The sequence below is a fragment of the Mirounga angustirostris genome, unplaced genomic scaffold (assembly GCF_029215605.1).
Source record: "Mirounga angustirostris isolate CCGP_5_RB_7025 unplaced genomic scaffold, mMirAng1.0.hap1 SCAF_3, whole genome shotgun sequence".
Classification (NCBI taxonomy): Eukaryota; Metazoa; Chordata; class Mammalia; order Carnivora; family Phocidae; genus Mirounga; species Mirounga angustirostris.
Window position 1 is genome coordinate 139,574,806 of NW_026991711.1, and position 21,897 is coordinate 139,596,702.

At 47.5% G+C, this 21,897-nt stretch overlaps 1 protein-coding gene across 2 annotated transcripts; it reads left to right on the forward strand.

The window, feature by feature from the left end:
* Window positions 1-12,789: 12,789 nt before the first annotated feature.
* Window positions 12,790-17,199, forward strand: HOXD1 (homeobox D1). Of its 2 annotated transcripts, XM_064585782.1 has the most exons (3): window positions 12,790-13,603; window positions 13,972-14,070; window positions 16,932-17,199. In XM_064585782.1, exons 1-3 carry the CDS (start codon window positions 12,949-12,951, stop codon window positions 17,027-17,029), a joined length of 852 nt encoding a protein of 283 aa, XP_064441852.1. In that variant the 5' UTR covers window positions 12,790-12,948; the 3' UTR covers window positions 17,030-17,199. The 2 variants fall into 2 exon arrangements, with proteins under 2 accessions (XP_064441852.1, XP_045724425.1); XM_045868469.3 differs by lacking the exon at window positions 16,932-17,199 and having other exon boundaries at window positions 13,972-15,077.
* Window positions 17,200-21,897: the final 4,698 nt, after the last annotated feature.

Below are 21,897 nucleotides of genomic sequence, written 5' to 3' on the forward strand. Positions count from 1 at the left end.
ATCGCTCCTGGCGCGCGGAGGGTGGCGGGGGGCCCGGGTGGGGGTGAGTCTGGGTTGGCGCTTCCCGCGCGGCCGTCGGCCAGGGCGAGAGGAGGGCCCGCGGCACAGCCATTTAAAACTTCATAAATTATAAACAAGCCGCCTTGGCCTTCGCCATAAATTCTGCTCCTTTTGAGCCTGCAATTAGTGTTAGGAAGCACTGGAGTCTAAACACAACCAAACGCCCTCTGAAGGGCCCAAATGCCCAAGGTTGCACACGTCTATTTATTTCCCAGTACCACCCCCTCCGCACCCCGAGGCCTGCACACACTGTCGCCTCCTCCCCCGCCGGCGGTACACTCTCGGTAGGGTTCCCGCTCAGCGAGGGAGGGTCACAATAGCCGCTCTATCGGCGGAGGCGCCCGCCTCCTCCCTCCCCGGTCTCGGAAAAGCAGAGAAAGAAGAGAGTGGGGGAGGGGAGCACGGGCTGGGCAATGGCGCCCCAGGCCCAGGCTTCTCCGTCCCGGGGGAAGTGGGCGAGTGTGTGACCGGCAGCGGGAAGGGGCAAGTTGGCAGGCGAAGGGAACCTCCACCCCGTGACTTCTGCCCGAGACAGGCTCGCCGCGGGCGATGGGGAGCGCCCCAAGGCCTCGAGGCTGCTGACCCCTCGCTGTCGGGCGCTGCGCTGAGGGCGCTAGGAGCAGCCTGGGCTTCCAGGAGCCTTACGCTTTTGCGTGCGCAACTTCCCCATGGCCTCGGCTTCGGGTAGAGCCTCACAATAGCACTGGAGGGCCTACGCCGGGAGGAAGGGCCGGGCTTCGCTTTGGGTATTGGTCTCTGGGAGGTTACCTCGTTTGCTGCTCCAGGGGAGGAAGTGGCTCTCTGGCTCAGGCCTTGATCAGCTCCTTTTAATTTTTTTCCCTACAGAGACCGCTGAAGGGTGGAGTGGGGGGGGAGGGGAGGGGTCAGGGAGGTTGTGGGGGATCCTCCTGAGGCTTGAAGAAAAGGGCTCAGAGTCTAAAACCCAGGCCCATGGATGGGGGTGGCAGCCGTTTGGGAGCCCCTGGTTGTTCTGTACAGGCAGTCAAACGTGAATTAAAGCAGAGTAGAGAGGAGGCTGCACGAATTGCCCACTGAAGAATGGGAAGTGGGGGTGGGTAAAGAGATTTAGGCAGAGGGAGAGCTTGCCCTGGCTACCAAGAGAAACTCAGGATCCAGCCTGGAGTGGGGTAGAGACCCAACTGAGCTACCCAGGGGTGTGGGGTAGTTGCAGAGGAAAGGTCTGAAGAGTAGTCCTGGCCCCTGGATAGGTGGTAAGAATGGGCGATTAAGTAAATGTTCTGCCTCCCGGCTTTCAGACCTCAGCCTCAACCAGGGACCTGACAGAGAAAAATCCGCCTCTGATGAATCATTAAGTTAAGCATCCATTTGTACCATCTCTTTGTATAGGCTTTCAAATGAGAGAGAGAGAATATAGAATGAGTACTTTCCCCCCTGGTGCAGCCCCAAGCCTAGTCCCTATCAGAGACACATCAGCCAAATTGGTTTCCTAGGCCCCAGAGGCTGCTAACCTTGCTGAACAGGATTTTTTGAATTTCTATCTGTAAGGAGTATTAAAAGATAGTGATTACCTACGCTGGCTACTCATTTCTCCTCCCCCCCTCCCCCATTCTGTACCGGCCAACCCACCCTTGAGTGAAGTGCATCTCCTCAGCCATAAGTCTTGGGAGCCTAGGCTCTCCATCTGTTGAGGTTTTTCATTAGGGAGGGTGAAGAGGATATGTGTGGGTGTACGTTTGAATAACAAAGAAGAAACCCAACATTCTAATGAAAAGTGTTTCTCTGCTTGACCTGGAGGAGCCAGAAGCTTGTTTACACTCAGTACTCAAGGGACAGTCACGGGCCTGTTTGGCTTTATCCTCAGAATTTGTTGAAACTTTCTCTTGAAGTAAAGAATTGGTTAATTCTAGTTACAGATCCACGAAGGTCCTCTTCATCTGGGAGTTCTTGGCATTACTTTGGTCCTTCTTTCAGAAACTGTAAGAAAAAAAAATAGGATGAACCGAAGTTTGTATTAAATAAAAATACAAAGAGGGGCAGAAGGCCCCACAGGCCTACAGCCTCACCACTTCCGGGCACTGCAACTTCCCAGAGAGGATATAGCTACCGCCTGGGTGAGTACACTTATCCCTAGACACTTTGGGCACAGCTGAGACTGAGTCGCCAGCCATACCCTCACCAGCTATGAGGACCAGCTCACTTAGATCTCTCTTGCGGAGAGCCTGGATGGAGAGAAAAAAGGACTGGGTAGGTGAATCCTCTGTACTCACAGCATTGGTGGTGCTGGTGGCCAAGATCATCACACAGGGTGAAATCTTAGTTTTCATTGTTCCCTTGTCTTCGGTCCAGTTACAAAGGCCCTTATCTGTGGGGCCTAAAGTTGGTACCGAATGGATTACCTATACCTGACCTAAAGCCCATGCCTGAACACTTCCCTCAGGTCTCATAACCACTTGGCAAATTGGAATAGTACAAAGGTACTTCAAGGACCCACTTTCAGGCCAGGTCCAGCCTGAAACACAGTGAACAAAAGGTTTTCCCACATGAAGGAAGAAGAAATGAAAATGGATGTCCAATCATTTGCTGTAGCAGAAGGCGGCAAAAGGTCCCTATTTTTTTTTAAATTTTATTTATTTGACACACAGAGAGAGCGAGCACAGAGTGAAAGTGTGAGAGAGAAGCAGAGTCCCCACTGAGCAGAGAGCCTGACGTGGGGCTCGATCCCAGGACCCCCAGATCATGACCTGAGCCGAAGGCAGACGCCCAACCGTCTGGGCCACCCAGGCGTCCCAAAAAGTCCCTATTTTTGGCAAAATATCTTGACTGGTTCCAATAGCTAATCTGGATCATTTTTATGGAAGAATATTATCTGGAAAACAATGAAAATAGGATTTTAACATTAGTAAGAGCCCAAGGACGAGACTCATTTAAATCAGGACTCATGGAGAACCCTGATGGTACAGATGAAATGTTTTTACTGGGAAAGCAGACCTAAAACCAGGCCAAGAGGACCTGTTGGGCCAGGGCCTTTTTGAAGGAAGGGAGAAGAGGTCGCTGACTAAGGAGGAGCCGGGGCGAAGGCCCTTTGATGACTCTATTGTTCCAAGCGCTGCCCAACGAATAGCGCATGCCTCCCAGCCTCCTCCGCAAGGGCAGAGCGGGAAACCGGGTGGGTTGCGCGGCGCTCGAGGTAGTCGAGCTGGCACCAACCTCCCTCCGCCTCGTCTGCGGCCCCCGGGGGCAGCAACGACGCGCCATTCCCGTCGCGGGCACAGAACACACAAAGGAAACCCCCACCCGTCCTCAGACGTGGGGACACTCTGGGGGGGAGGCTGGCGTGGACCCCGAGTCTGAGCACCTCCCTCGCCCGCGGGGAACAATAGCCGCCGCCTGCCCCGGGCGGCCCGGCGGTCGCGCGGCACAAAGGCCGTCTCGGGGCCGCGCCAGCATGTGACGCGCGCGCGCTCGGCGCTCGCCCGGCCTGCCACAGGGCGCAGTCAGCACCGAGCCGGAGCCGCCGGGCCGCGGCCAGGCTGCCGGAATCCACCTGGCACACTTTCGGAAAGACAAACGGTGAGTTAATCACCCAACAGGCTGGCGGCCGCGTCCCCTCTCGCCAGCGAGGAGGCCTGGGGAGGGGGCTGGGTGAAGGATTTCTCTGTGTGTGTCGAGGGTTGGGCGGGGGTGGGGGGCGGCGGGAGAGGTTAGTCCTATTAAGAATTCATCAATCACCCGGTGTGCACTTATCGCTCGACAGCGGTTCCTCCTACTTCAGAGCAAGTCCCGGCCAGCTGGGAGCCGACCAGAAACCGCAAGCGGAGGAGACGCAGGCACGCGGGGTGAGCGCTCACGGAGGGTGCGACGCCGCCCACGCCCTGCGGCGCGAGGCCGGTCACCCCCCGCGCTCCGGGTCCCTACTGCCGCCTGCCGGCCCCGCCCTCGGACCGCTGGCGGCCCACCGCCCTCCCAAGAGGCGGGCCCCAGCGCCCGTCCCGGACGCACGGTGGCTCAGTATCCCCAGCCCCCCACACCCGCCGCTTCCTCCCTCCCCCGTCACACCCTCAGCGCTACTCCACGCCACAACTCCATCTCTCGCAAGACAGAACAAGAAAAATCCCAATGGGTCTGAAGGTTTTTGCAGACACACACAAAAGGCTCCCAAGGGACTAGGATTCAGGGAAGGGGCGGAGCTAGTTTCGTTCTTATTTACCTGCAGGAGTAATTTGTGTGGGAGGAAGCAGGATAACACTCCTGTTGAACTTGCAACTAAACTTGAATGCCATATAAAAAGAACAATAAAAATACACTTAAGATACCAACCACAATGATATGCCTTTCCTCTCTTGTCTGGTGTGAAGGAAGGACTGGAATATTTTTACATCAGCTCTTTTGGGGTCATTTTAGAAATACCATAAAGGGATAGACTAAGAGATAGACTGAAAACGGCGCGCAGGGCGGGGGGGGGGGGGGTGGTCATTAGCATTAGAGCGGTTTAGCGGGGGAGGGCTTGGGTAAGTGGGTGGTGAAGCATTCTTATACTCCTTCTTGAGTGGTATTTGTAGTTCTCTTTGTAAATTCTAAGAAAGTTCCAGGCTACTCCCTCTTTTATTCTTTTTCTGAGTGACATCAGCTGAGAAGTTTCTGGAGTTAGTTAAGTGTTGCCTCAGCCTATAGGAAAGAGCCTCTGAAAGACAGAAAATCCCAACTCCCCCCTCCCCTCTTCTCTTTCAGCCTCCTCTTGGGTGGAAATGAACTTGCTTTGGAGAGATGTTCTACTCTCATTTTGCTTTAGGTAGATACAAGCTGAAGCATTAAGCCTTGCACAGTGTTCTGAACTCATTAAGCAATTAAAATACTGGTCCTGTTGTCCTTGGCTCAGAGTGTGTCCTTCTCTCCTTGCCTCTCAGCAATACCTACTGAACAGCTCCTGTGGGCACTGTGCTGGGCTCTGAGATATAAAAACGAGTCACTAATAGTGTGCACCTTTTCATCTACCGGGGGAGAAAAAGAATCTTAAAACAGTGCGACAGATGCTATAACACAGGTGTGACCAAAATGTTCCTGGATTTAATAAAGAAAAGGAGCCTCTAACATTACTGTAGTGTCAAAAAAAAGTCTTCTCAGGGGAGGTGAATTTGGGTTCCTGAAGTATGAGTTTTTTAGGAAGGAAGAAGAGACATACCAGGCAGAGTGAGCAGCACATGCAAAGCAAGAAGGGAAGAAAGAGCAAGGTCTGGGCCTGGAACAAGAAGAATCCTTTGGAATAGAACATCTGGCTGGAAAGAGAGGTTATATGGGGTTCATGGAAAGGAGTCTGGACCTGATCTGTAGGCAGTGGGAAGCCACTGAAAGTTTTAAAATGGGATGTGAGGTTATGTATTGGAAACTTCCTCTTTGGGATACTGTGTCTGACTGGAGAAAGCAGAGATAGGAAGCAAGAAGGAAAAAAAAAAGGAGGCTGCTGCAATAATCCAGCATAGAGAGGAACTAAGATGATGAAGAGGAAAGACATTTAGGAGGACAAATTCACAGGACTTGGTGATAACTGGATGAGTGAAAGAGCAGTTACAGATATTAATCCCTAGGTTTCTATTTAGAGGGCCTGAGTAGGTACTCAGGTCATTCACCATGAATACAGGAGGGGGAAGAGAATACTTTGCAGGGGAAACTAAAGAATTCAGTTTTAGGTCTACATTGTGTTTTTTGTTTTGCTAACTGATACACTGTATGACCCTAAACCATTCACTTAATCTTTCTGGCTTTCAGTTTCATCACCAATGTAACAATCAATAGGTATCTATCTCAGAAGTTTACCGTGTGTGTGTGCGTGCGTGCGCGCACAGGTGCACATGCCCACATTAGGAATTACCTTCACCAAGTCCAAGTGAGTGTCCTATGCAAAGCTAAAACCTAGGGAAAACATCCTCTAACCCACACCATGCTAATCAAAACTTAGATCCTGGGTGGCCAATGAGAAATAAGTCTCAGGAAAATTAAAAACAACACCCTCCTGCTTCCCAGATATTGAATCCAACTAATGCTTTGGACTAGGTCAGATCATAGTGCTAATTAGAGCTCCTCCGCTTCCGGAGTGTACTCTCCAGGGACACATGCAGAAATGTGGTCCTGGTATCAGACCGCTAAAGAGGAGGCCTCTTAGCAGATGTCGGAAAGCTTTTTTATACCATGTGTCTTTCAGGGAATGCTTGAAGCCACCCACTCTCTTTGACCCTCCTTAGGCTTCCTTGTGACACAGTACAGTATGGGAAAGAGTGTTGGAACATCTGACCTTGGCCATTTACACTGGGTGAAATGCAACAAGTAGTTTATCTTTTCTGCGTCAGTATTACCATTTATAAAATAGAATTATGAAAGGATCAAACAAGATCAGGAAGAATGGCATTTCTGGAGATGCTCTAAGGGTAAGCAAGAGGTATTATTTTTTACTTACTGGATTGGCAAAAATAAAAAATTTTACTATCCCACTGAGGTGGCAAGAGCATAGGGTAACAGGAATTTTCTTATGTTGCTAGTAGAAGGGTAAATTGATTCACTTCTAAAGAGAGCAATTTGGCATTTTGTATCAAAATGGCCAGTGCACATACTTTTGACTAAGTAATTCCATGTCTGGGAATTTTTCTAATAGGTCAAAAACTTGAACATGTGTTTGTAATAGCAAAAGACTGAAAATAAGCAGGAGCCTTTCTATCCCCATTGATAGGGGATTAGTTAAAATTGTGGTAGGTATGTACAGTAGAACAGCATGAAATTGTAAAAGTAAACCAGGAAGTTCTGTATGCATTTATATGAAATGATCTTCAAGATACAATAGGGGAGGGTGCCTGCGTGGCTCAGTCGGTTAAGCATCTGTCTTCAGCTCAGGTCATGATCCCCAGGGTCCTGGGATCAAGTCCCACATAGGGCCCCTTGCTCAGCGGGGAGCCTGCTTCTCCCTCTGCCTGCCACTCTCCCCTGCTAGCTCTCTCTCTCTCTGACAAATAAATAAATAAAATCTTAAAAAAAAAAAAAAAAGATACAATGGGGGAAAAGCATGGGGCCAAATGAGCCTGTCTAATATGCTATCATCTATGCAAAAAAAAATGTGGGGGAATTTATAGATAGATGGAGATGTATAAAGTATCTCTGGAAAGGCAAAAGAAACTAATAACTTATGTGAAGGGGATCTAGGTGGCTGAGGACAGGGGTGGGAGAAAGATTTTCACTGCATACCATTGTGTACCCTTTGAATCTTGAACCACATAAACCTGACCTGGGTGCACCTGTGTGTGTTCACACATGTCCTAAATTTGTACTATCCAGTTACATTAATCTAAGGTTATTTCTTGTTTCGATCCCCCAGGGATCAAGCTCAGCAGGAGATGAGGGCATCCTTTACCCTTGCTTGGTGGAAGGGGTGAGAACCCAGATCCTCTCTGCCTTCTCCTGCAGGAGTAGCTCAAGGTGTGGCCTCAGAATCCTGGAGCACAAGTTTAGCAAACAAATTGCAAAGGGGGCGGGGCAGCAAGCCTCCCAGTCAGCCACACCGGCTGTAGGGTCTCCCAGAAACAAGGGTGTCTCCTTGAACACTGTTCTGTTGCTCAGCACTGAGGCTGCCACAGTGTAGAGGAGGGGCTGCTTTACTCTTCCCCTTTTGTAAACTGTGGACAGGCAGCAGACTGTGGACGGTCAGGAGACCCAAGTTAGTTCCCTCATTTTTTGCAGGACGGTTTTGTGTTTTAACCTTTGAATAAGGTGACTTCCTTTCTGAAATGAGGGGTTCAATGTCACTTGTCTCTACGGAGCCTTCTTGCATTGACATTTTATGATATGAAAGGTCCATTTTTAGCCAAAGGAAGAGTTAGTTACAGCTTAGGCCAACAGACATTTCATCCCCTCTGGATCCCAGGAGCTCAAATGCTCATTCCAGACAATTTGGGAGAGGTGGAAGGAAAGAAGAGTTGGCTCCTCCCTCTTGAGATGCCCCCATTCTTACTCCTTCCTTCTTTCCATTACCTCAAAACCACTCTAAACTTTCTCTGAGGAGACTGGGAGAGAAAAAACCCTTTCACTTCCTACCTTGCTAGCATCCGCAAAGCCAAGTTAGGAAAGTGGCAAGGAGCAGAAGCCGGGTCTCTGCAAAGCACTATTTTGTCAGCAAAACTTGGGAAACTCCTACTTAAGGATATTTAGGAAACTTCACCCCAACTAGACTCAGGTTTGGCTTTAACATTCTCTGCCCCTACCACTCAACAGGCTTCTGAACATTGTTCAGGTTTACTCATGTTCTAGTTAGCAATGAGTTCTCATGGTGCTGGTCAAGGGCCCCTCCTACAGAATCACCCCTCTCTCCCTACATTGCCCACCCCAAACCAGCTCCTGAAACAGAAATTCTCAAAGTATGGTTCCAAAGAACCTTGCTTTAGAATCACCCAAGAGGTTTATTAAGACTCCTACCGGAGTCAGATATATTGGATTAAAATCTCTTGGGTGGGCTCAGGAACCTGCACTTTTAAAGAAGCTTCTGTGATGATTCCTACCCACATGAAGTGGTTTTGGGAGCCAATAATCTAGGGATATCCTTTAGCCAATATTAGTCATGGTAAAAACACACCATTCTTAGGGTGCCTGGGTGGCTCAGTTGTTAAGCATCTGCCTTCGGCTCAGGTCATGATCCCAGGGTCCTGGGATCGAGCCCTGCATCGGGCTCCCTGCTCTGCAGGAAGCCTGCTTCTCCCTCTCCCACTCCCCTGCTTGTGTTCCCTCTCTGGCTGTGTCTCTCTGTCAAATAAATAAATAAAATCTTAAAAAAAGAACAACAACCCACCATTCTGTCCATTTTTACTTCTGTCCAACAAACATTTCTTGGATGTTTACTGTGTGCCAGGCAAGGGCTTGACCCATGAGGCTTTCATTCACAAAGCTCTCAGGGAAAGGCACAGCACTCTAAACTTTTTCCTCAGGGAGGGTCATGTTAACAAGCTTCTGACAGGTTTAAAATTCTTGTCCTTAGGATCCCTTTCACCCCCACTTCCCATGGAAGACTGAGGGCTGCTGCAGAGAACTACAAATCTTGCTTAAGAGAAAACCCCACCTCCCCCTCTGCTTTTCACCCCAACAAGCAAGAGCCTTTCTATACTTTGGGGCTGTGGAGCCAAGAGTTTGCATGTCTCAAAGCATCTCCAAGGGGTAACATGATGAGGCTTGTGGAGAGGGGTTGCAAGAGACTTCTTAGGAACAACTGTAAACACACAGAAGTCCAGAGTGCCACCCTCCATCACTTCTGTCTTCTGTCTGCAGGAAAAAAGGCTTGTAGCTCGAATGGGAGACAAAGGTTGTCATGGGGGTGGGGGTGGGGGGTGGCTGCCTTGGTTAGCAGTATGGGAGAGATTTCAAAGCATTCCTACATCAAACACAACCTGGCAATCAGGCCCCTCTGCTGTCACCTCCTGCTGAGAACTCACAGCACCAGGACCTAGCAGGGCAAGTGACCCTTGGGAATTCATGACTTGAACAAGCAATAAAATTAGTAAGACATTTCTCTCATACCCTGTGAACATCTAGGAGACAAACTTTAAAGGTACTCAAAGTATCCTATGTTCACACTTTCTACATACATTTCCTCCAATAATATCTTCCAATCTCTCCTTAGAAAATTATAGATTCCGATTCTTCTGGAGTAGATTTATAGTATAGCTGAGACTTGTGCCAGTAATGAATCTCTTGTTCCTTTGGCTTGAGAATATCTTTTTTTTGCAGCCTAGACCTCCCCTAACAAAACATTCGTACACAGTAGGTCCCTGGCAAATGTTGACTCTGAGTCTGAGATAACCAGAGTCTTGACTCCAATCTAAGCAAGTCAAGAACCAGTCCAGGAGTGGAGATGGCAACTCTGGGCCCCAAGGTGTAGGATATGCCAAAACCTGAGAGACTAAAGGGAGAAGAGAGGATGAACAGAACGCAGCTCTCTGTAAGCAATTATCAGAGAACTACAATTGGGTCTGAACAAATATTGAATACCTCACCCACCCACTCTCACCTATAGTTTTGAAAACAAAACAATGCAATTAAAAAAAAAAATCTCATTCTCTTTTAGGACATTTTCTTCCATCCGCAGAAGTTCAATCTCTAGGGCGCCTGGGTGGCTCAGTTGGTTAAGTGTCTGCCCTTGGCTCAGGTCATGATCCCAGGGTCCCGGGATCAAGTCCCACATCAGGCTCCCTGCTCAGCGGGGGGCCTGCTTCTCCCTCTCCCTGCCGCTCTGCCTACTTGCGCGCTCTCTCTCTATCTCTCTGTCAAATAAATAAATAAAATCTTTAAAAAAAAAAAAGTTCAATCTCTAAAATTTTGCTTCAGGGAAATAGTGTGGACAGCTTATCAAAGTCAATGCTTAATTGTGACAGCAAGCACCCAACTTTTGCTCCCTATGCTTAGCAGCAGAAACCTGGTCCCTGTTGCAATGAAGTCTGCCAAGGCACCTAGGCTGCCTGTTTTTCCTGAAACCTTAGAGCAAAGGTGCTTAATATGATAGGTTTTGGTCAGACTTGCCAGACAATCAGGCCGGATTTTCTCTCCTACATCCTGAGTTGCAGCCAGCTGGATGTCTTCTCCAGAGAGGTTTACAAGGCTATCCTCCCTCCTGACTTGCTGGGGCCTCTGGGCCTAGGAGCTGTGATTAAATGAGTACCTTCTGAGAGAAAGACTTATAGTTTTGAGATAGGAGTGTGCACACTGGGTCATTATGCTGGTAAAAATTGGCTATTAAAGTCTAGCCAGGGGTGAGTGAAGTGTTACATGACCTCAGCAGCATCTGAGTTGCTGATACTTTTGTATTAAGAGCACAGAGTGAGGGACAGCAAGGAAATACTTCTACATATGAAGCCTGAGCTAGCTCTGAAGAGCTCTATCATTTCCTGATCAGGGAGCTAAAAAAGAGCTTCTATTTTTCTCTTTCAAAAGACTATTTAGGACCTTTGTCATCTGATTGGCTATAGGAGAAAACTGAAGTAGCAACATCAAGTTTGAAGGGCGATTTTCAGCACAGGATTCTATTTCCCAATCAAGCCCAAGAAATCCAGCAGGGTAGGAACCCCAGACCTGTTAGTTTTGTGCTCATTCCTAGGTGTGTACTCTCTACCTACCCCCTCCCCACCTTGGCTCAACTTCAGTTTCACCAGCAACACGTTTGGTGTGGCTTTGTTTATTCACAAGTTCACATCCCAGTAAGGGACTGGCTCCCTGGACCGTGATGGCTCCTACTTTCCAGGCTTCCTCAGAGCGGAATTTTAGGCAAGGACTCAATCGCTCTTTCATGACAAGTGGATCAGTAAAACAATAATAAAACCTCTGTCACCATAACTAAGAGGCTATAATAGATCAAATTCTCAAGGGCACTTGAATAAGCCAAGAGTAGACCCTATTCACACAGTTTTAGGAAACCACTCTCTTTCATGACTGCTGTGTGTAAATAACATTTATTTATTTAATTTGTTATTTTCCTACGGCCCCAAAGAGGAAAACATTACAAGAAATGTTCAAGGAAGTTGGAAAATTTGTCAACGTAAAGCTTGTCTTTGTAACCCTTCTACTCTTCATTTCCTGTGCCAGTTGCACTTTTATTTCCCGTCTCTCTACGCTCAGTAAACAAAACCATATTATCAAGGGAAGGACGTGAGCCCATTAACATTGTGAGCCCTCAGATTTCACTCGCAAGAGACGACGCAGCACTTATCTGATGGAATAGAAGCTTTAATTGCTTCGAGGTACAAGCCCGTCCAAACCTCTGGGATCTCACCGGTCCCTGGGAAGCCTTTGCGCCCTGGAGCCAAGCGCCTCAGAGAGAACGTGCGCCGCCCCAGCCCCGGCGCGGGTGCCAGCCTCCCCGAGAGGAGCACTGGCGTTCCACCACAAGGGCAGAGTCTTTAGTTGGACAGCCTAGTGGGGGGGGGGGGGAGCTGGTAAATTTCCCCACAGGGCAGAAACCTCATCTTCTGTCCAAATCAAAACCTGGCGCCCCAACACGCACCCTTATCACGCCGCCACAAATGGAAGGAACGCGAACTGAAGGGATGCTGCGAAGTAACGTGAAAATCTAGTCTAAACGTGAAGATTTTGTGCCGCCCCAGGTACACAGCACCCAGGGCATACAATTTAGTCCCATGAATCGGAGGCAGGGAGAAAACGAGGGAAAATTAAGCCTGTACTCTAGGTTTAGGAGAGGGGTAACACCAGTGCCGGGAAAACCGAAAGCGCATAGGACTCAGAGTAGAGAGGGAGAGGAATACTTTACCTTCCCGGGGAAAAGGCTAGGAGCAGTCCCCACAGGCTGAAGTTCACGCTCCTTTTTAACCCCTTCCCGACCTTAGTGCCCACAATCCGCAACCGAGGGGTCAGCCACCCACCGATCCAGAAGAACAAGCTTCTCCCCCCCCTCTGTCCTCACGCGAGCGGCCAGTTTTGCCTTTCTCCTCCCGCTTCGTCCAGTACCTGTCCGGGCAGCAGGCGTCCTGCGCTCTCGCCCCGCCCTTCCCCAGGCCGCCCGTGGGCCGCGCCGGCTCTCTCCCGGGCCCGGGAGCGGGGGGTGCTGGACGGCGGCCACCCGCAGGTTTGGCAAAGTTGGCGGCGGGGCAGGCGCGTGGAGCCGCGCGCCAGTCGGGACCCCGGCCGTGCGGGGCAGGCGCCCATTGGCCGGCCAGCGCCACGTGGCCACCCCCGCCGCTATATTAGGCCACTATTTACCTCAGGCTCGCTCGCCATGGCTCGGCGAAGGCAGCTCCGGTAGGGAAGAAAGGTGGAGCGGCGCAGCCCGCGGCGGTCCTGCCCGGCCCCGCACTCCGGCCCCGCACTCCGGCCCCGCACTCCGGCCCCGCACTCCGGCCCCGGCCTGCTCGCTCAGGCGCGTGGGCCGGAACCATGAGCTCCTACCTGGAGTACGTGTCGTGTGGCAGCGGCGGGGGCGGCGGGGGCGGCGGCGACGTGCTCAGCTTCGCGCCCAAGTTCTGCCGCGCCGACGCCCGGCCCGTGGCCCTGCAGCCCGCCTTCCCCTTGGGCAGCGGCGACGGTGCCTTCGTCAGCTGCCTGCCCCTGGCCGCCGCGCGCCCTGCGCCTTTGCCCCCAGCCGCGCCCGCGCAGCCTCCCGCGCCGCCCCCGGCCGCGCCCTCCTTCGCGCCCTGCACCCTGGAGGGTGCCTTCGAGCCGGGCGCCGCACCTGCCGCGGCAGGGGGCGCAGACTACGGCTTCCTGGGGCCGGCGTCCGCCTACGACTTCCCGTGCGCGCTCGGGCGGCCGGCCGACGACGGCGGGGCGCACGTCCACTACGCGACCTCCGCGGTCTTCTCGGGCGGCGGCTCCTTTCTCCTCAGCGGCCAGGTGGACTACGCGGCCTTTGGCGAGCCCGGCCCCTTGCCGGCGTGTCTGAAGGAGCCAGCCGACGGCCACCCCGCGACCTTCCAGACCGCGTCCCCGGCCCCCGGTGCCTACCCCAAGTCGGCCTCGCCAGCCTCTGGCCTCCCCGCCGCCTTCAGCACCTTCGAGTGGATGAAAGTGAAGAGGAACGCCCCTAGGAAAAGTAAGTACTTGGGCCTCGGACGGACGCTATACTGGGGTTGGGATCGGAGCCCCCCCTCGGCAGAAGGACGCTGGGAGCGCGTGGCAGCTGCCCCTCCGGACGGCCATTTAGGGCTTATGCGGGAAGTGCGTTCCGAGGCATTAAGTAGGCGCGTTCCTTAGAGCGTGCCCCAAGTAGAGGCTTCGAAAATGGGCCAGGCACTGAGGAAATTTCAGGAAGGAGCTCTCCGTGGAGCGTTTCTGCTGGGTTCTCGGAGCCCCAGGAGAAGTGCGCTGTAACTTCGATTCTAACCAGCTCCGCCGGTCGCCCGCGTTCTGTGTCCGCGTCCTCTCACCCCCGACCCCCGATGCCCTGTCTTTACTTTGCAGGCAAACTCGCCGAGTATGGAGCCGCTAGCCCCTCCAGCGCGATCCGCACCAATTTCAGCACCAAGCAACTGACAGAACTGGAGAAGGAGTTTCATTTCAGTAAGTACTTAACTCGAGCCCGACGCATCGAGATAGCCAACTCCTTGCAGCTGAATGACACGCAAGTCAAAATCTGGTTCCAGAACCGCAGGATGAAACAGAAGAAAAGAGAACGAGAAGGGCTTCTGCCCTCCGCCACCCCTGTGGCTTCCCTCCAACTCCCCCTCTCAGGAACGAGCACCGTCAAGTCTGGCAAGAAGCCAGGGAGCCCTTCTCAGGCCCAAGAGCCCTCATGAGCCCTCAGTCTTGAGACTGAGAAACCTTGGCCGGCAGAAGTCTTAGGCCGCCTCACCCCTATCTAGACTCTACTAAGCTCAGTTTGGGTTGGAGGTGGGCATGGGCAGAAATTACCAGAGGTTTCACTTGGGAAAGGAGTATCTTGGTGGGCTTCTAAGTTCCAGGCTGTAGGCGTACAGATACCAATTTGAGGTCCCTTAAGCCACTCATTTGTGTATTATTTGTGTCTTACCAGGGAAAAGGTGCCCAACTGCCAGCCCAGCCCTGTTGCTATGTTGTCTTAGTCATATGCAATTCTTTGGTGCAGAGTGGCAGAGCATTATTGCTGATCTCTGCCAACCCCCGATGTGCTCAGAAGAACATCTACCCAGAGTTTTTCTGATTTTAAGTTAAAGGACCAGCTACATGTATTCAGCTTGAGATGACCAAAGCTAGTTAGGGCCTTCTTGATGTAGCTAAGCTGCTTCAATGATGATCTTCACATTTGCACTCCACTTGGTTTTTTTCTTTTTTAAAAGCAGTTTCTACCTCTTTATGTGCCTGAGTGAAGATACAATCGCTGTCTAGTTGCTGAACAAATCCACAGGGTGGGTGAACACTAGAACCTGAACTACACCTTGACACCAGTTACTTAGACTGGAATGTAAATATATACAGTATGTATATTTTTAAAAAGGTTTGCTTGCAATGAACTTCTATATGACATTTAATGTCATAGCATGTAAAGGGTTTGAACTTTTTTTTTGTAATAAAAATTACAGAATCTGCTACTCTCTGTTTTTCCTTACACTCCTTTCATTTTCAGTATCTTTCTTAAAAGCTAATTTGGTTTCTTCTATTTGCAATTTCTTGATTCTGCTCTGGGAATTTGTTTAGATTAATAACTTTAAAAAAAATAACACATCTATATAACAACAGGTAACGGACAATTATCTGAGCAGTTTAAGGGAGAAGAAAAACTACTCTGCCAAATAGTCAAGTAACTAAGGAGGTACTGTACTTATTTTAAGTGCCTGAGTTTTTTGGTGAATATGTAGACTGCACGTTAACTCAAAGTTTAGGTGTCCACTGTGGGAATGTTGTAAAGCCAAGAAGACACTGTAGCGAGATCTCCTTATTTTTTTGCCTCTTGCTCTCTCAACAAGAAAAGGCAACCTGAATATTTTGCTAGTTGGTTAGTGTTCTCTGAGAAAGGCAGCTGCACGTCAGAAAGTTCTCAATGGCGGATTTCCCATTTCCAAAGTCAAGAATTACAAAGGAGGCTGGCAGAGGCCAGTAGTCAGAGCTTTCCACTTCCTGCAACGCAGACTGACATCTGGCCTAATAAGAGAGCAGAGGGGTACCTTTCTGTTTTTAAAAATGAAATACTTTCAAGTGACTTCTTTGAAAGAAGTTTCAAAGCACAAAATCTGATGGATGGCAAGAGGGTATGTGGTAAAAAGCCTCTAAGCTTGTTTCCACCCAGCCCACCAGCTCCTAACCCTGAAAGCACGCGTGGTTGACCAGGCTTTTATGCAACCTTACAGATACACTTTGTGAAAAAATGCAGCATTAATACACAAAGCCAAGTGGATACTTGGGACAGTTGTCAGGGCAGTTCATTTCCCTCACTTTATGAATAGCCATAGCTGTATCTTTAAAATCTCTCTATAATTCAACCAAAAGTCTTCAAGGCCCAAACAATCCAGATACGAACCTCAGCTCTCCTTTTAGCTAGATTTCTAGATTCTAGTGTAGTGCTTTAAATCCAATTATTCAAAGTCTAACAGTTGTGGAGGATTACGATCCCCGATAGTATTGTCTTAGAAGATTGAAATTATACTTAAATCCCTGTCCTTTGCACTCACAGTTTAATGGAGTTGGAGAAATAAGATTATAAACTCTAACAAACTCAGCAGATTAGGGGTTAGAGATATCACTTAAAAAGCAGGTCTGTCAATATTATTCTTGTTTGTTTGTTTTTCACAGTTGCACTCTACCTTTAAGTTTTTATTTAAATTCCAGTTTGTTAACATACAGTGTAGTAGTAGTTTCAGGTTGTCAATATCATGCTTATGTTTCACCATCTGCCCTTCATGGACTTGATGCTAATCAGATCTAGTTTGAAACAACAGCACCCCCACCCCAGCTATTTGAAAAAACTTGTTACAGGAGTTGTCATCTGCTTGCATGTTTCCCCTGCAGTGGTCTTTGACAAGACAATGTTTCCTTTTTGATAAGCATTCCGTGTACACCTAAACAAACAAACAAACAAGATGCCAACACCCTGGGTCATTTCCTTAATCTACCATCCTTTTCTCTGAGAAAATAAAGCTTTTCCTTTTGAAGCTACTGCTAGCCCTTAACCCTGATGGATGTCTTCCTTGATGAAGGTGGCTATTTTGACATACGTATAATGTTGTTCTATGAATCAGGCCAATATTAGCTATTTTTTGACCAACCCCAGGGATCTTTAAAAGCTTTCTTAATGCAGATCACTATACAGTGATCTCTCACTGTAGACTCTCAGTATTAGGGAGAGTCCTGGCTGGAGATGGGGATGAAGGAGGTGACCTCTGGAGGTCCCTTTTAGCAATGAAAATGCTACAGAAATGACTCAATGACTTCTGCATGTTTTGTTTTAGGCCTATCATTGGAAAAAAGAGACTTCAGCCCTGAGAAAGTAAATGCAGTCCATGGGATTACAGTGACACTGTGTTTGTACAGGAAAAGTGGATTTTAGACTTCACTAAATACATCTTGTCAGTGGAGGTACCTAACCCATCTGGATTGTTTATAGAACATTCCCCTTCTCATTATTCAGAGCCTTGTGTTATTTCGAGTGAGGTCATCCATGAAGTATGATGGTTACTATGCAAACTGTGAAACTGCTAAAACAATCCCATTTCTATTTTATAAGAATTCAAACTAAGTATGCTAATTTCCCCTCCAGCGGTCCGTTACAAGAATGAATACACAGTGGACAGTTCTGGCTGTTGTATAATTTACTGTTCAATGTTCCTTTGTCTTCGCAGAATGGCCGTGTGTCTATTTTTCTGGATTCAGGATAGTTGGGAGTGAGGAAGAAGAAATAAAGCATTTAATAATATTTAAATTTCCATGACTTGAGTACTAGCAAACAAAGGAGTTGCTAATGTAAAAACCTAGAGCAATGTCACCTAAATCCTCAAAGGATTAATTGTATGCATTCTGCTCCAGTCTCATATATGGTGAGGCCTGAGACCAGAGAGGTTATGTCCGATTATCATGTCATCAGAAAAGAGGGGCAGACTCAGGAGAGCTGCATTAACTCTGGACTTCTTAATTATTTCTTACGGCCAAACAAATGCTCTATATTTGCCGAATATTGAATTTAAAAACCTAAGGACCTAATCAGGTTCAGAGAAATGTTTAGTCTGACCACAGACCTCTTGACAAGAAAAATACCGATTGTTAAAACTTTATTTGTGGTTTTAAAGTGAAACCATACTGGACATATCTCACAAATAATGATAAATCTCCATCTAAATAGAAATCAAGATTTTCATGGTTTTGTCCTCCAAAGCATATTTCCAGAGCATGAACATGCAACAAACATACAAAATAGTTCTATTTAACATCTCACTTATAACTGCTTCTGAAGTTCTAATTGTTATGCAGAAATATAAATTCAATAGAAACTGTTTAAATTCAATAGTGAACCAAGAGGAAAGAATTCCTAAATATTGGCATGAAAGGAAGGTCTATTACTTAGACTGTAAAGACTTAAACATTATCTCTTCCACTTCTACTAGTCTCATTGATATAATTTAATAAATATAAAGGATGGCCACAGACTTGTAAGTAGCTAATAGAGCAGGTCACTGACACTTTTGAGGTTTTTCTAGAGGGAGCTAGACTATTTAGCACATCTCATTCTTAAGAGGTTTTGTTGACCCTAAACTACAATTTGAGGGACGTCTTTAAGAAAAAAAAAATCATGAATACAAAATTGCTAGGGTATCTTCCAGGGTCTGGAGGAGCCCAAGTCAGTGAAGCTTAAGTTTCTTTTTTTTTTTTTTTTTAAGATTTTATTTTTAAGGGCGCCTGGGTGGCTCAGTTGGTTAAGCGACTGCCTTTGGCTCAGGTCATGGTCCTGGAGTCCCGGGATCGAGTCCCGCATCGGGCTCCCTGCTCGGCAGGGAGTCTGCTTCTCCCTCTGACCCTCCTCCCTCTCATGCTCTCTGTCTCTCATTCTCTCTCTCAAATAAATAAATAAAATCTTTAAAAAAAAAAAAAAAGATTTTATTTTTAAGTAATCTCTCCACCCAATGTGGGGCTTAAACTTGCCACCCGGAGATCAAGAATTGCATGCTTTACCGACTGAGCCAGCCAGGCACCCCAAGTTTCTTTGGGTTCATCATAAATCCCTCTCTGTCCCTTCTGAAATTGTTGCTCCATTCCCAATACCTAGCCATTGTTTGTAAGATGATAGCAGTTTGCTTTTCTCCAACATCTTGGAACCAGAATGACCATTTGCTCCTCCTAAAGTGCATCAAATAGTAGATAATGCTCTGTTCTACACTCCGAGCACCTGGATCCCACTCTGCTCTTCGGGGCTACTAGCTGGCTGAACTATTTCACTGTCTGGTAATGGGAGCTCTATTTCATCCCGGTGGTTCTTTTCTGTTGTATTTCCTTCTCAATGATACAAACAGAAGAGAAATCTAGAACCAGAGATGACAGCTACACTGCTGACTTCTAAGCATTTCCCAGAAGGATGGAATCACCAAGGCTGAGGAAAGGACTGTGGAAAAAAAAAAAAAAAAGAACATTATTCTTAAGGGAGGAGATGTGGATTTTAGCATCTGTCGTGATTTATAATGAAAAGGGAACATAACTTCCCTGGTCTCAGTTTCTTCTATAAAACAGAGCAGTTTGGTCTGGATGATCATTAAGTTTCCTTTTCACCCTAGTATTCTGCCACAGCCCCTTACTTTGCTGGTTATTACTGAAAAGTTTATTTAACAATAATGTAGCTGTGTAAGATTAGCATCAATAAGAGGCCTTTACATTTTAAGCTATCTATCTTTAGATTGTGTGTGTGTAGGGGCACCCGAGGGGCTCAGTCGATTTAGCGACTGTCTTTAGCTCAGGTCCTGATCCTGGAGTCCAGGGATCCAGCCCTGCATCAGACTCTCTGCTCAGCGGGGAGTCTGCTTCTCCCTCTGCCTTTCCCCTTGACTTGTGTTCTCTCTCTTGCTCTCTCTCTCTCTCTCTCTCTCTCGCTAGAGAGAGAGAGAGCATGAGCAGGGGGAGTGGCAGAGGGAGAGGGAGAAGCAGGACCCCAACTGAGTGGGGAACCCTATGCAGGGCTCGATCCCAGGACCCTGGGATCAAGACCTGAGCAGAAGGCAAATGCTTAACCGACTGAATCACCCAGGCGTCCTAAATAAAATCTTTTTAAAAAAAAGGAAAAAAAGAATGTGTGTGTGTGAACTAGGTAATGATTCTCATTGGTCTTGACTTGAACAAAAGAGCTAACAATGGTGATAGCCTCCCCCGAAGTTACCACTTTCCTCTGAACAGATAAATTAGGGTCTAGTAAGAAACTTCTCAAATGGGTGTCAGTGCTTCAAGTTCAGATTCTCAATCTCCTTGTTCTTAATATTTCCAAGTCGACAGCTTTCAGAATAGAGAAATAATTTTGAATTTCTCCTCCTTGAAGATATGTGGGATTCCAAAGTAAGTACTCTGCTCTGTTACAGAAAAGAGATACAAATATCCAACTTGCTCCTGCTTTCCATTAGTTACCGAGCCCTATTTATTTTTCCTTCCAAATGTCTCATGCCTCTTTCCCTCCTCCGTTGGCTCAGGCTTTATCATCTCATTCAGCTACGCGATGGATACTCTGCTGATCTTCTTGCCTCTGGTCTCCTTCCCAGCCAATCCATTTTAAAGCCCTGTCTTTGTTGTGTTGTTCCATTTTAAATTCTCGGTAGCTCCTGGTTGCCAGTGGAAGAAACTCAAAAGTTTTAGTCTGAGATTCGAGTCTCTCAACATCCACGTTGATCTCATACCATTGTCTGACATAGAAACTTCACCCTAGTTAGTGTGATCTGTTCATTCTCTTCCCCAAGGAACTTTATGCTTTTCTGACTCTGAACCTTTTCTAACGCTATCCCTCTCTTTTATAATTATCTCCCACCTTCCCTCTGCCTATCCAAAGTCATCTTTTATGGCACAGCGCAAATCTCATCACTGTGAAATCTCTTTGCACCATCCAGATTGAAAGTGAGTGCCTCCGAGCTTCCGTAGCATTTGTATTGCTCACTCAGCACCTCAGTCTCCTGATGTATTAGGAGATCTCTTTCTTTCTCTATCCCCACCACTGTCTCCCTCTTCCCCATTCCCCATTAGTTTTCTCACCATTGGTGTATATTTCATCTCTTATTGAGGACCTTATACATGATAGCGATTCTATACTAGTTGCTGAATGTTGAATGCAGTTTTATTAGATTATCACATACTGGGCTACTCATTAATTACCTCTTCTACCAGGTGAAGAACATTATAACAATTTATTTGCTAAGGTTTTGTTTTGTTTTGTTTTGTTTTGTTTTTTTTTAAGTAATCTCTATGCCCAGCGCTGGGCTGGAACTCACAATCCCAAAATCAAGAGTCACGTGCTCTACCCACTGAGTCAGCCAGGCTCCCCGTGCTAAGTATTCTTTATATTTCATTATTTATAGTAGAACACGAGCTATTCTTGACCACACAATAAAATACAAATTGGAGGCTAGGAGGTAAAGGAGGAACCATAGACTTCCCTTCTTATGCTTCAAGACACATTGTTTTGATTGAATACATTGAAAACCAAAGGAGAGTGGGAATGTTTTCTGAACCGATCCCTTTTATCCTTATAGGATATAACGTATAATGCACTTTGGTTGTTGTTTGAGGCTTTGTAATATGTTGTATTGCATTCATTACTTGCTATAATCACTTGAGGACCTTATGGGAACTTGAGTACCTTATGGGAACAGAACCATTGGAAGAGGATTTTTTAAACCAAACAAGGTCTAGTGTGGGGTTGCTCAAGAAGGGTCTGGAGACAATAAATGTAGTGGTTACAAGAGTGCATCTTGGAGGCAGACAGGCTTGGGAGCAAATCCTAAATGGACAATGCAGTGTCACTTAGCTCTACATTCCTCCCTTAAAAACGGGAATAATAACATCCTTATTTCATTGGCTTGTGAGGATGAACAGAGGTAATACACGCAGATTGCTTAGCACAATACCTGAAGCTTAATAATCATTCACGAATTATGAATACAGGATGAGAGTTCTAAGAGGTAGCTAGGATGGAAAGACACAGGCTAAGGGAGAGAAATATTCATATATATATATATATATATATATATACACACACACACACACACATATATATATATAAAACAAATATTTATTGAGCTATTAGGTACCAGGCAGACTATTAACCACTCGAATTGGAGTGATATTGAGAAGGGAACAAGAATTACAGGGAATCAGGTTGGAGAGAATAAGTAAAGGTCTAGGGTTATTGATAAAATTAGCAAAATATAGGTGGTACATGATAACAGACTAAAGTAA

Bases quoted from the DNA above. Each gene is read 5' to 3' on its own strand.
- HOXD1 (XM_045868469.3), top strand. From the start codon at position 12,949: ATGAGCTCCTACCTGGAGTACGTGTCGTGTGGCAGCGGCGGGGGCGGC. The intron at 13,604-13,971 runs GTAAGTACTTGG...TTTACTTTGCAG, and splicing joins GAGGAACGCCCCTAGGAAAA to GCAAACTCGCCGAGTATGGA.